This window comes from Microcaecilia unicolor, chromosome 4 (assembly GCF_901765095.1).
Source record: "Microcaecilia unicolor chromosome 4, aMicUni1.1, whole genome shotgun sequence".
NCBI classification, from domain to species: domain Eukaryota; kingdom Metazoa; phylum Chordata; class Amphibia; order Gymnophiona; family Siphonopidae; genus Microcaecilia; species Microcaecilia unicolor.
The window spans coordinates 365,843,844-365,856,844 of NC_044034.1; the positions used below are offsets into that span (position 1 = coordinate 365,843,844).

Sequence of the window (13,001 nt, forward strand, 5' to 3'; positions counted from 1 at the left end):
CCTTTTTTCTGATGTTTTTTGTTCCTATTTACAACTTACTCAGCAGTTGACAGTGTTAATTTGCAATCTTGAAAATCTATCTGCTTTTAAAGACACCTGGGAGGGGCATAATCGAACGGAGCGCCCAAGTTTTCATGAGGGCATCCTCACAGGATGGCCCTGCGAAGGGGCGGGGAAACCCATATTATCGAAACAAGATGGGAGTCCATCTTTCGTTTAATAATATACGGTCGGGGACGGCCAAATCTCAACATTTAGGTCGAACTTAGAGATGGTTGACCTAAATGTTGAGATGGTCGACCTTAGAGATGGTCGTCCCCGGTTTTCAGCCATAATGGAAACCAAGGACACCCATCTCAAAAATGACCAAATCCAAGCCCTTTGGTCGTGGGAGGAGCCAGCATTCATAGTGCACTGGTCCCCCTGACATGCCAGGACACCAACCGAGCACCCTAGGGGGCACTGCAGTGGGCTTCACAAATTGCTCCCAGGTACATAGCTCCCTTACCTTGGGTGATGAGCCCCCAACCCCCCCTCCCAAACCCACTCCCCACAACTGTATACCACTACCATAGCCCTAAGGAGTGAAGGGGGGCACCTACATGTGGGTACAGTGGGTTTCGGGTGGGTTTTGGAGGGCTCACATTTACCACCACAAGTGTAACAGGTAGGGGGGGATGGGCCTGGGTCCGCCTGCCTGAAGTGCACTGCACCCACTAAAACTGCTCCATGGATTTGCATACTGCTGTCATGGAGCTGGGTATGACATTTGAGGCTGGCATAGAGGCTGGCAAAAAATGTTTTTTAAGTTTTTTTTTTGAGGGTGGGAGGGGGTTGGTGACCACTGGGGGAGTAAGGGGAGGTCATCCCCGATTCCCTCCGTTGGTCCTCTGGTCAGTTCGGGCACCTTTTTGAGCCTTGGTCGCAAGAAAAAATGGACCAAGTAAAGTCGGCCAAGTGCTCGTCAGGGACGCCCTTATCAGCCAAGGATGGCCATCTCTTAATCACTACGGTGCCGACAAGCCCCCATGAACTTTGGTCGTCCCCGCGACGGAAAGCAGTTGAGGGCACCCAAAATCGGCTTTCAATTATGCTGATTTGGGTGACCTTAGGACAATTACTGTACGAATATTTGCCATCCAGAGGCTAAAAATTTAGGTTTGTAGTTATCCCTTTATGAAAGATTGTATGACAGCAACATTATTCAGTAACTGAGCCACTTAGGCACTGAGTTATATCTACTACTACTACTACTTAACATTTCTAGAGCGCTACTAGGGTTACGCAGCGCTGTACAATTTAACAAAGAGAGACAGTCCCTGCTCAAAGAGCTTACAATCTAATAGACAAGTGAACGGTCGGTCCGATCGGGGCAGTCAAATTGGGGCAGTCTGGATTCACTGAACGGTAAGGGTTAGGTGCCGAACGCAGCATTGAAGAGGTGGGCTTTAAGCAAAGACTTGAAGATGGGCAGGGAGCCTCACTGAAATCTTGACTGTATTTTAACTTTCAAAATGATGTATTTGCTCTGTATGATTGTGGGCTGTTTCAAAAGCCAGACACGAGGCTCTTATGAGCTCTTGCTACTCAAGCCAAGGTCACCGTTAATCATTCGTGCCAGGATCAGCCTATAAGGAGATTCTAAGTGCTCGCTGTAATATGACAAAAAAAATTTAAAGCAGCACCTTGCAAACATTTACAGTCACACACGCTCGCTCACTCAATCTACTTACATATATGGGAAAAAAGCTCAATGTGTTAAGAAGGAAATGATACAAGGCTTGGCACAGTGTCAGCGAAACTGCAATAAAAAAAAGAACTTCTCATCACTGCAGCTGGGATTCCTCCTTCGAATCAGACTTTATTAGTTCTGAGGCACAATAATCACACTTCTCATCGGTAATATGAGATGAAAGAATTGCATAAGAATGACTTTATATGCAAGCAATCAGTCCATTCCACAGGACAGTTTTAAACCATGGTAAACTATATTTTCTAGTAAACTAAACAGAGATAGTTGTCCTACAGTGCAGAGTTTAATTACTTCATTTTGGCTCTAATAAATGTCGGCTTGCTGGAGCCAAACCACTACTTCATAGAGAGAAAAAGCACCTTGTACAAGTCATGATGCTCATTTTTCAAGGCCAAACAAGTCCTCTAGCAGCATCAGATAGCAGACATCTTTCACCAGACGGGCCACGGGCTCTCCAGTCCAGCCCTCTTCACACTGAAACATACAAACAACAAATTCAGAAAGCCTCCTCAAAATGGGCAGTAGCACCTATTCATCTGTGCGATCCAGATGTGCGCTTTATGGAAGGGAACAAACAGCAGCCACATACATAGTACATGATGGCAGAAAAAGACCTGCACGGTCCATCCAGTCTGCCCAACAAGATAAACTCATATGTGCTACTTTTTGTGTATACCTTACCTTGATTTGTATCTGTCATTTTCAGGGCACAGACCGTATAAGTCTGCCCAGCACTATCCCTGCCTCCCAACCACCGGCTCTGGGACAGTGTATAAGTCTGCCCAGCACTATCCTCGCCTCCCAACCACCAGCCCCGCCTCCCACCACCGGCTCTGCCACCTAATCTCAGCTAAGCTTCTGTGATGTGCAGTACAGGGTCACCTTTACTGGAAGGCCTTTGCGTGCACAAGAAGGAATCATCTTAGGATAATACAAATGAGTATTCTTGGTGGGAAAAGACAGAGCTGGTCTCTGACCTCTCCACAATTTCACTCTTGTGAAGGGCTAGTCTATAAATCTGCCCCTTTGTTTACGCCCTCCTTGTGTATATAAATGTGGGGGGAAAATAGCACTTGCGTGTCTAAGGGTGCTCACGGGAGGGGCATGGGTACTGTATGTTACACTTGGCCCTGCAATGTCCAAAGCAGTAGGGAAGGGACATAAGGACCAGCAATCCAGGCAAGTAATAGAGAAAATATTTATTTTAAAAAACAGATTACTCTCTACCCCTGGAGTCCTGCTTGGAAAGGTTGTCCTACATCCCTTCCCCTCTCCTTTGAACATTCTGATTCTTCACAGGGAACCCTTCCTTGATCCGTCAGGTATTAACACCAGCCCTTGCCACATTTACGCACAGGTCTATGGCTGGTGTAACTGTAGGCAGGTACATTTTAGGCAGTGCTTAAACTACTAATTCTATACCGGAATTTGGGCTCCTCACACTGCGTCAGCACACCTAAAAGGAGGCTCCCACTTATCGAATTGCCCCTTTAAAGTATAGTTCACAGGGACATGGCAAAGCTCCTGTATCTTTAACTCTAAATTAGTTATAACAGGAGAAACAACCCATTTTGAACCTCTGCTTCAAAATTGATCTTAATTAAGTGTGGTATTTTCAAAGCAACTCGCATAGCTGCAACATTCATTGATAGTTTTGCCTGGGTCGGACTTTGCACTAGCATAAGCTGTCTATGGAAAAGGTGTCGACATCAATTTCCACCTGTAAATACTTTTTCCCTTGGAAACGAAAACTATGCATGCTATTCTCATCCAAGCCCACCTAGATTACCCAGAAGTACAGATATGTGTGTTGTTAATCCCACACATAGTTTTATCCTGAACTAACCTCGCACCCGAGTCCACCTATATATTTCCCACGAGTATGGATATGTGTATTGTTGATCCTCATGCACAGTTTTACCCTGCAGACGTCCAACACCAAATGAGACATGGCCCAGCAGAACTTCCCTCCCCTACTGCAATGTCCTTACTACCATGCCAGAACCCAAACTCATGACCTTTTCAGTGCTCCCCAACCAACCCTGTGTCTGTTCTGCCAACATGCAGGGTCATGAGAATATCTCACGTGCAAGGATAACCGAGGCATCCAAAGTCTCCGTCATGATTTTTAATAACAAACCACCAGTTGTTCTAACGCATTATAAAAACCAAAAAAGCATACCCCAAAGGTTTTCTGAAAACAATGCCTCAGATTCATACTGTGCCTATCATCCAAATAAGACATTTTGTAATTTTAGCACCTGAAAACATACGTTCTCTGAAGATGTCCTAGAAGCTTATTCTTGGCACTTGCAATACATGTCGCCTTCCAAAGGAGGGCAGGAACAATTAAAATTCTAATTGTTCTCAACTGTAGCTAAATAAACACAATGTCTCATAGGGAGTCAGCAGCACATCGGGGATTCAAAGTTGTGTACCAGGAGTTTTTCTGACTCATGTAGCTTTATCCTGCAGATCCTAAACTGCAGCTTCTCCCTGGAGTGTAAGAGTTAATAGCTCGCTACGTACATTTCAGTCTAAAGCAGAGTTAAATGTTTGCTTCACTCTGTCTGTGCATAAATCCTGAACACACAGAATGGAGAAAGGGTTTGCTTATTTGTTTTTTGGGGTCAATGACAGGTAATTTATTGCAGATGAGAGTCTTGAGCTGCACTTATAGAAACAAGGGCGCTTGGTGTGCAAGAGAATGAAGGTACCTGACTGAGTGAAAGCTCTAAGGAGATTTATTAGCATAGAAACTAAAACCAGTGCACTGCCTAAACTGGATCCTGGCTTGGAATGTCCATCTCGATGATAGATAGCGCTCCCTCCTCCACCATTCCAAATAACTTGTTTTTCTTTAAAAAGAGAGAGAGCGAGAGAACACAGGACCCTGTATGTGGTAAATGCAAAGAAAAACAAAACTAGAAAAGCTTAAGAGAAATGCTGCACTGGTATCTGCAAGTTAAATCACAATTGAGCTGTAAAAATACAGTCCTACAGCAAACACTGCAATGACCATTCCATAAATCTAAGTACAATGGGAAACCAGGAGCAATTTTCAGAGAAACGGGGCAACTTGAACACATCGGGTGAGCTGGATACTGCTCCTGTCTTTCTTCGGAGAGCCTAGGTGTTGGCAATGCTGGTGCTGGTAGAAGGTATCACGATGCCTAATAAAAAGGATCAGCCTGACAGGCTTGTGGTAATATCCCATACATGGCCAGTTTTTAATCTCAGTCTGGCTTCTGCTTGGAGGCCAGCTGAAGCTGCGACATTATGGGGGGGCAGTGTTTACAGTCCCCAGGAAAGGAAAGCATCTTAGCCAATGCCTGTTGGCAGACTGGGTATACTGAGATAGTTACACTCTGACTCTGTAGCCCTTGAACCGTGGATTGTTGATGTCATAGTTGAGTAGAAGGAGGGGAAATGAATCAAATTCTAGGAACCCCACCCCATCTCTCCCACAAACTCCAAATGAAAGATCATGGTGTTATGGTACCAGTAAGGGCTTTTTCTGATTCAGCGGGAAACTCAAAGGAGAACTCCTACCCTAGCTGAGATAACATTTAACCATCTCTCTGACCTCATGTGCAACTTTCTTTGAATTAGACGTCTTACTTTCTAACTCCTCTTGCTCTTACCTATCTATATGTTACATTTTTCCTTATACCTTACACTGTCAATTAAAATGTTCTATTACGTATTCTGTTGACATTGTAAGTAGTAACTACAGTGGGGGAAATAAGTATTTGATCCCTTGCTGATTTTGTAAGTTTGCCCACTGACAAAGACATGAGCAGCCCATAATTGAAGGGTAGGTTATTGGTAACAGTGAGAGATAGCACATCACAAATTAAATCCGGAAAATCACATTGTGGAAAGTATATGAATTTATTTGCATTCTGCAGAGGGAAATAAGTATTTGATCCCCCACCAACCAGTAAGAGATCTGGCCCCTACAGACCAGGTAGATGCTCCAAATCAACTCGTTACCTGCATGACAGACAGCTGTCGGCAATGGTCACCTGTATGAAAGACACCTGTCCACAGACTCAGTGAATCAGTCAGACTCTAACCTCTACAAAATGGCCAAGAGCAAGGAGCTGTCTAAGGATGTCAGGGACAAGATCATACACCTGCACAAGGCTGGAATGGGCTACAAAACCATCAGTAAGACGCTGGGCGAGAAGGAGACAACTGTTGGTGCCATAGTAAGAAAATGGAAGAAGTACAAAATGACTGTCAATCGACAAAGATCTGGGGCTCCACGCAAAATCTCACCTCGTGGGGTATCCTTGATCATGAGGAAGGTTAGAAATCAGCCTACAACTACAAGGGGGGAACTTGTCAATGATCTCAAGGCAGCTGGGACCACTGTCACCACGAAAACCATTGGTAACACATTACGACATAACGGATTGCAATCCTGCAGTGCCCGCAAGGTCCCCCTGCTCCGGAAGGCACATGTGACGGCCCGTCTGAAGTTTGCCAGTGAACACCTGGATGATGCCGAGAGTGATTGGGAGAAGGTGCTGTGGTCAGATGAGACAAAAATTGAGCTCTTTGGCATGAACTCAACTCGCCGTGTTTGGAGGAAGAGAAATGCTGCCTATGACCCAAAGAACACCGTCCCCACCGTCAAGCATGGAGGTGGAAATGTTATGTTTTGGGGGTGTTTCTCTGCTAAGGGCACAGGACTACTTCACCGCATCAATGGGAGAATGGATGGGGCCATGTACCGTACAATTCTGAGTGACAACCTCCTTCCCTCCGCCAGGGCCTTAAAAATGGGTCGTGGCTGGGTCTTCCAGCACGACAATGACCCAAAACATACAGCCAAGGCAACAAAGGAGTGGCTCAGGAAGAAGCACATTAGGGTCATGGAGTGGCCTAGCCAGTCACCAGACCTTAATCCCATTGAAAACTTATGGAGGGAGCTGAAGCTGCGAGTTGCCAAGCGACAGCCCAGAACTCTTAATGATTTAGACATGATCTGCAAAGAGGAGTGGACCAAAATTCCTCCTGACATGTGTGCAAACCTCATCATCAACTACAGAAGACGTCTGACCGCTGTGCTTGCCAACAAGGGTTTTGCCACCAAGTATTAGGTCTTGTTTGCCAGAGGGATCAAATACTTATTTCCCTCTGCAGAATGCAAATAAATTCATATACTTTCCACAATGTGATTTTCCGGATTTAATTTGTGATGTGCTATCTCTCACTGTTACCAATAACCTACCCTTCAATTATGGGCTGCTCATGTCTTTGTCAGTGGGCAAACTTACAAAATCAGCAAGGGATCAAATACTTATTTCCCCCACTGTATGCCATACTTTGTATTGTTAGTTGAATATTTTACTGCTGTAATTGTGTATTGGTCACGTTTGATTTATTCTTACTGTACACTGCATTGAGTGAATTCTTTCAAAAAGGCAGTAAATAAATACATAAATAAATAAAACTGCTAATCCTGGCTCCTGTCCCTCAACAAAAAGAACTACAGCCAGTATATGGAAGGAGCGGCCAGGAGACAGCATAAGAAACAAAACAAACGGCAAAGTAAAAGAGTGGCTCCCTTTCATGTATGAATTAGAACTAATCCCTGAGCACTGATAGAACTGAAAAGCTATTGTTAGTAATATGTAATCTATCTTTAAAATTGAGTGTGGTACCAGAAAATTGGAGGGTGGCCAATGTAATGCCGAATTTTTAAAAAAGGTTCTGGAGGTGATCCGGGAAATTATAGGCCGGTGAGCCTGACGTCAGTGCTGGGCAAAATGGTAGAGACTCAGACCCTCTAGTTTCTCGTTGTTTTCCTTCCAATGTTTCAATGTTCTTTTCCATTGATATATTCCTTAACGATACTTTGATTTATCTCGTATAACTCTTCACAATGTAATCCATAACCGAATTGTAACAAAATGTATTTTCCATCATTCATAATGTATTGTAAGCCACTTTGAGCCCGCAAAAAGGTGGGAAAATGTGGGATACAAATGCAATAAATAAATAAATAAAAATTACAGAGCATCTTGAAAAACATGGATTAATGAGACAAAACCAACATGGATTTAGTGAAGGGAAATCTTGCGTCACCAATCTATTACATTTCTTTGAAGGGGTGAATAAACATGTGGATAAATGTGTGCCGGTAGATATTGTGTATCTGGATTTTCAACAGGCATTTGGCAAAGACCTCACGAAAGACTCCTGAGAAAATTAGAAAGTCATGGGATAGGAGATAATGTCCTATTGTGTGGATTAAAAACTGGTTAAAAGATAGAAAACACTGGGCTCTGCTTCGAGTCAGAGTGAAGGAGCACATGCTTTTTGGGGGCATGACGTTACGCTTTCTCTGCCAGACTCCAGTCTTCTACCTTGTCTAGCAGCAACAACAACGTGGTCAGTTTAACCACAGTGCTGATGGGATTGGCACAGAAGAATTCAGGCGACGGAGGCAGAGGAGGGATGATGTTAGAGGTCTGCCGAGGAATGAGAATGCTGGCGCAGCAGAAAATGCTACACCCAAGGCAATAACTTTAGATTTCATTTGGAAAGCCTTACAGGATCTGTCTACCGTCATGGAGAAGCCTTCAGATGAGGTAACCTCTTTGGTCTCGAAAGTAGATGGCTTGGTTAAAACAGTGGATGATATTTAAAATGACTGTTCCGACCAGTTCCAGCAGATCCAGGGTGATATTAAATTGCTCCAAGAATTTAAGAATGCTGTTGATAAAGATAAACTGCTCGATATTCAGCCACTCCCCTATAATTGTGGTCTAAGGAAGAAGGGGAACTGTTTTGTATATTGAGAATCTGTGTTTCTTTAGTATTTTTCTTATTATTCCCTTTTTTATTACTGTAACAAATGTTATACTTCTGAATTGTAATTGTTATTTTTTATTTTTGCAAATTTAAAAAAAAGATAGAAAACAGAGTAGGGTTAAATGATCAGTACTCTCAATAGAGAGGGGTAAATAGTGGGGTTCCCCAGGAATCTGTGCTGAGACCGCTGCTTTTTAACATATTTCTAAATGATCTAGAGATGGGAATAACTAGTGAGGTAATTAAATTTGCTGATGACACAAAGTTATTCAAAGTTAAATCGTAAGAGGATTGTGAAAAATTGCAAGAGGACCTTACGAAACTGGGAGACTGGGCGTCTAAATGGCAGATGATATTTAATGTGAGCAAGTGCAAAGTGATGCAAGTGGGAAAGAGGAATCCAAATTACAGCTACATGATGCAAGGTTCCACATTAGGAATCACTGCCCAGGAAAAAGGATTCAGGTATCATCATTGATGATAATGTTGAAACCCTTGGTTCAGAGTGCAGTGGCAGCTAAGAAAGCAAATAGAATGTTAGAAATTATTAGGAAAGGAATGGAAAACACAAATGGGAAAGTAGCATCTATCCCACTCATAACCAAACTCATGGAGGGCATAGTGACGAAACAACTCTCGGAATACTTAAACAAACACTCTGTTCTACATGAATCTCAATCAGGATTTCGGTCAAATCACTAGTATCCGCAATGAACTCATTCAAACAAGCAATTGCAACTGGTAGCAATATACTCCTCCTACAATTCGACATGTCTAGCACCTACGACATGGTTAATCATGGAATTCTACTACATATACTAGAATACTTCGGAGTAGGAGGCACAGTTCTCAAATGGTTCAAAGGATTCCTGACCACAAGATCATACCAAGTAACAACAAACACGGACAGATCACCCCCATGGACACCTGAATGTGGAGTTCCCCAAGGATCCCCCCTATCATCAACTCTCTTCAACCTGATGATGATACCTTTAGCCAAACTTCTAGCCAATCAAAAACTTAATCCATACGTATATGCAGACGATGTCACGATTTACATCCCGTTCAAACACGATCTAAATGAAATTACCAACGAAATCAACCAAAGCCTCCAAATCATGCACTCCTGGGCGGATGCATTCCAGCTAAAACTCAACGCAGAAAAAACACAATGTCTTGTACTCACCTCACCTCACAACACAACAAAAACAATTACTCCACCATAACCACACCATACTGCTCCCTCCCCGTAGCACAGAATCTGAAAATTCTTGGAGTTACCATCGACCGAAACCTCACACTCGATGCTCATGTGAAGAATACAACTAAAAAGATGTTCCACTCCATGTGGAAACTCAAAAGAGTAAAACCTTTCTTCCCGAGAGACATATTCCATACCCTAGTACAGTCAATGGTACTAAGTCATCTAGACTACTGCAACGCACTGTACGCTGGCTGCAAAGACAAACTATCAAAAAACTCCAAACAGCCAAGAATACCGCTGCCAGTCTTATATTTGGAAAAACCAAATACGAAAGTGCAAAACCCCTAAGAAAGAAACTTCACTGGCTCCCACTCAAGGAACGCATTGTATTCAAGATATGCACGATTGTACACAAAATCATTCACGCAGACGCCCCAATATACATGTTAAACCTCGTGGACTTGCCTCCCAGGAACGCCATAAGATCATCCCACAAATTTCGCAATCTGCACTTCCCCAGCTGTAAAGGACTAAAATACAAGCAGACATACGCCACCACCTTCTCATACACGAGCACGCAGTTGTGGAATGAACTACCTACAACCTTGAAAGCTATTGACGAAATAACCAACTTCCACAAATCTTTGAAGACACATCTCTTCAATAAGGCCTACAAAGAGATCCCATAGCCTCAGAAAACTACCTCACCAAACCTTCCAATTATTAAAGTCCACCTCCATACTAACCTACCTAATACCTTCTTCTCTCTTCCCTTACTTAATCTCTACACAACACTAAATGTATCTGATATCATGTAATGACAATGTCATAACAAACTCTGTAAACCACATTGAGCCTACAAATAGGTGGGATAATGTGGGATACAAATGCAATAAATAATAATAATGCCTTTGTATCACTCTATGGTGTGACCACACTTCGAATACTGTGTGCATTCTGGTCACTGCATCTCAAAAAAGATATAACAGAATTAGAAAAGGCACAGAGAAGGGTGACAAAAATGATAAAAGGAATGGGACAATTTCCCTATGAGAAAAGGCTGCAACAGCTTGGGCTCTTCAGCTTGGAGAAAAGACGGCTGAGGGAAGATATGATAGAAGTCTATAAAATACTGAGTGGAATGGAATGGGAAGACATGAATCGCTTGATTAATCTTTCCACAAATATTAGACTAGATACCGTTCAAAGGAGCCACCAAGTAATAAATTTAAAACAAACTGGAGAAAATATTTCTTCAATTAATGTAACATACATAGTAACATAGTAGATGACGGCAGAAAAAGACCTGCATGGTCCATCTAGTCTGCCCAAGATAAACTCATATCTTGAATTTGTACCTGTCTTTTTCAGGGCACAGACCGTCTAAGTCTGCCCAGCAGTATTTCCCGCTTCCCAACCACCAATCCCGTCTCCCATCACCGGCTCTGGTACAGACCGTATAAGTCTGCCCTCCCCTATCCTCGCCTCCCAACCACCACCCCCTCTTCCCTCCACCTGCTCCGCCACCCAATTTCAGCTAAGCTTCTGAGGATCCATTCCTTCTGCACAGGATTCCTCTATGCATATCCCACGCATGTTTGAATTCCGTTACCGTTTTCATCTCCACCACCTCCCGCGGGAGGGCATTCCAAGCATCCACCACCCTCTCCGTGAAAAAATACTTCCTGACATCTTTTTTGAGTCTGTCCCAGTATGGCAACACTTAGGTTCTTATGTTCTAATTATTATATGTACAGACTTCCTTTTCTATCATGCTTATTCAACTCCATCTCTGGCCTGCTCTGCAGTGCCCAAGGCAGGTTTCTGTTCAAATGTGGAGTCTAGTTACACATTCACTTCATGTGTAATTAAACTCTGGAATTCACTGCCAAAGAATGTGGTAAAAGCAGTTAGCTTAGCAGGGTTTTAAAACGGTTTACGTGATATCCTAAAAGAAAAGTCCATAAGCCATTATTTAGATGGACTTGGGGAAAATCTGCTTATTTCTAGGATAAGCAGCATAAAATCTGTTTTACTGTTTTGGGATCTTGCTAGGTACTTGTGACTTGGATTGGTCACTGTTGGGAACATGGATACTGGGCTTGATGTACCTTCAGTCTGTCCCAGTATGGCAACACTTAGGTTCTTATGTTCTAATTATTATCTGTACAGACTTCCTTTTCTATCATGCTTATTCAACTCCATCTCTGGCCTGCTCTGCAGTGCCCAAGGCAGGTTTCTGTTCAAATGTGGAGTCTAGTTACACATTCACTTCATTCTTTCTAAGGATGTGCTTTCCTCTCCTGTTAAGGATTTAAAATGAGCTGCAGGCTGAAGCTTAATTTCTAGCAATGTAAGAATTAAAACCAAATAAAACAGAAGATTCATTCTGAAGTTCCTTTATTTGATTTTGTTTTTCCGTAGAGGGATGGAAAACACTTGCTGGCTGTATTCTGCGTCATTTTGGTGGACTGTGAGTCATGGTGACATGCAGTTACATGTAACTTGCTAGCAGGAGCCATCTCTCTCCTGCCTTCCCATGCCTGCCTCATCCTCCCCCAAGTACATTTTGGTTTGATTTTAGAAAACCTTGCTAGCCTACTTTCCAGAAACAAAACACTGTGACAATTTGCAAGAGAGAGGATGACAACAGATTTAAAACCAGTGCTGAATTTGTAGCCATATTTTGCATGGCAACACTGAAGAGTGTATCACTGACACAGCTCCGTTAAACAAGAGGGAACGCTATTTTAGATCTAGTACTTGGTGGAATGCAAGACATAGTACGATAGGTAACGGTGTTGGGTCTGCTGGAAAACATGATCAAATATGAGCTAATATCTGGAGTGAAGTCACTAAGGGGTCCATTTACAAAGGCACACTGAAAAATGGCTTGCAGTAGTGTAGGCGAGGGTTTTTGGCACACGCTGATCCATTTTTTAGCATGCCTGTATAAAAAGCCTTTTTTTTACGAAAATTATAGAGTGATAAATCACCTGGACTGGATGGTATACACCCCAGGGTGCTGAAAGAACTCAATTGCTGATCTGCTATTAGTGTAATCTGTCGTTAAAATTGTCCATAGTACCTGAAGATTTGAGGGTGGCCAATGTAACGCCGATTTTTAAAACGGATTCAAGGGGTGATCTGGGAAATTACATCAGTGCTGGGTAAAAAATAGTGGAAACTATTATAAAGAATAAAATTATGGAACAC

The 13,001-nt window shown here is 42.9% G+C and overlaps 1 protein-coding gene across 2 annotated transcripts in view; it reads right to left on the minus strand.

The window, feature by feature from the left end:
- Nucleotides 1-1,853: 1,853 nt before the first annotated feature.
- EFHC2 (EF-hand domain containing 2) overlaps nucleotides 1,854-13,001 on the minus strand; it is a 169,557-nt gene continuing 158,409 nt past the window's right edge. For both annotated transcript variants that reach the window (XM_030199702.1, XM_030199701.1), the window contains one exon: nucleotides 1,854-2,227. In XM_030199702.1, coding sequence (XP_030055562.1) covers nucleotides 2,132-2,227 — 96 coding nt within the window. In that variant the 3' untranslated portion in view covers nucleotides 1,854-2,131. The remainder of the gene's footprint in view (nucleotides 2,228-13,001) is intronic.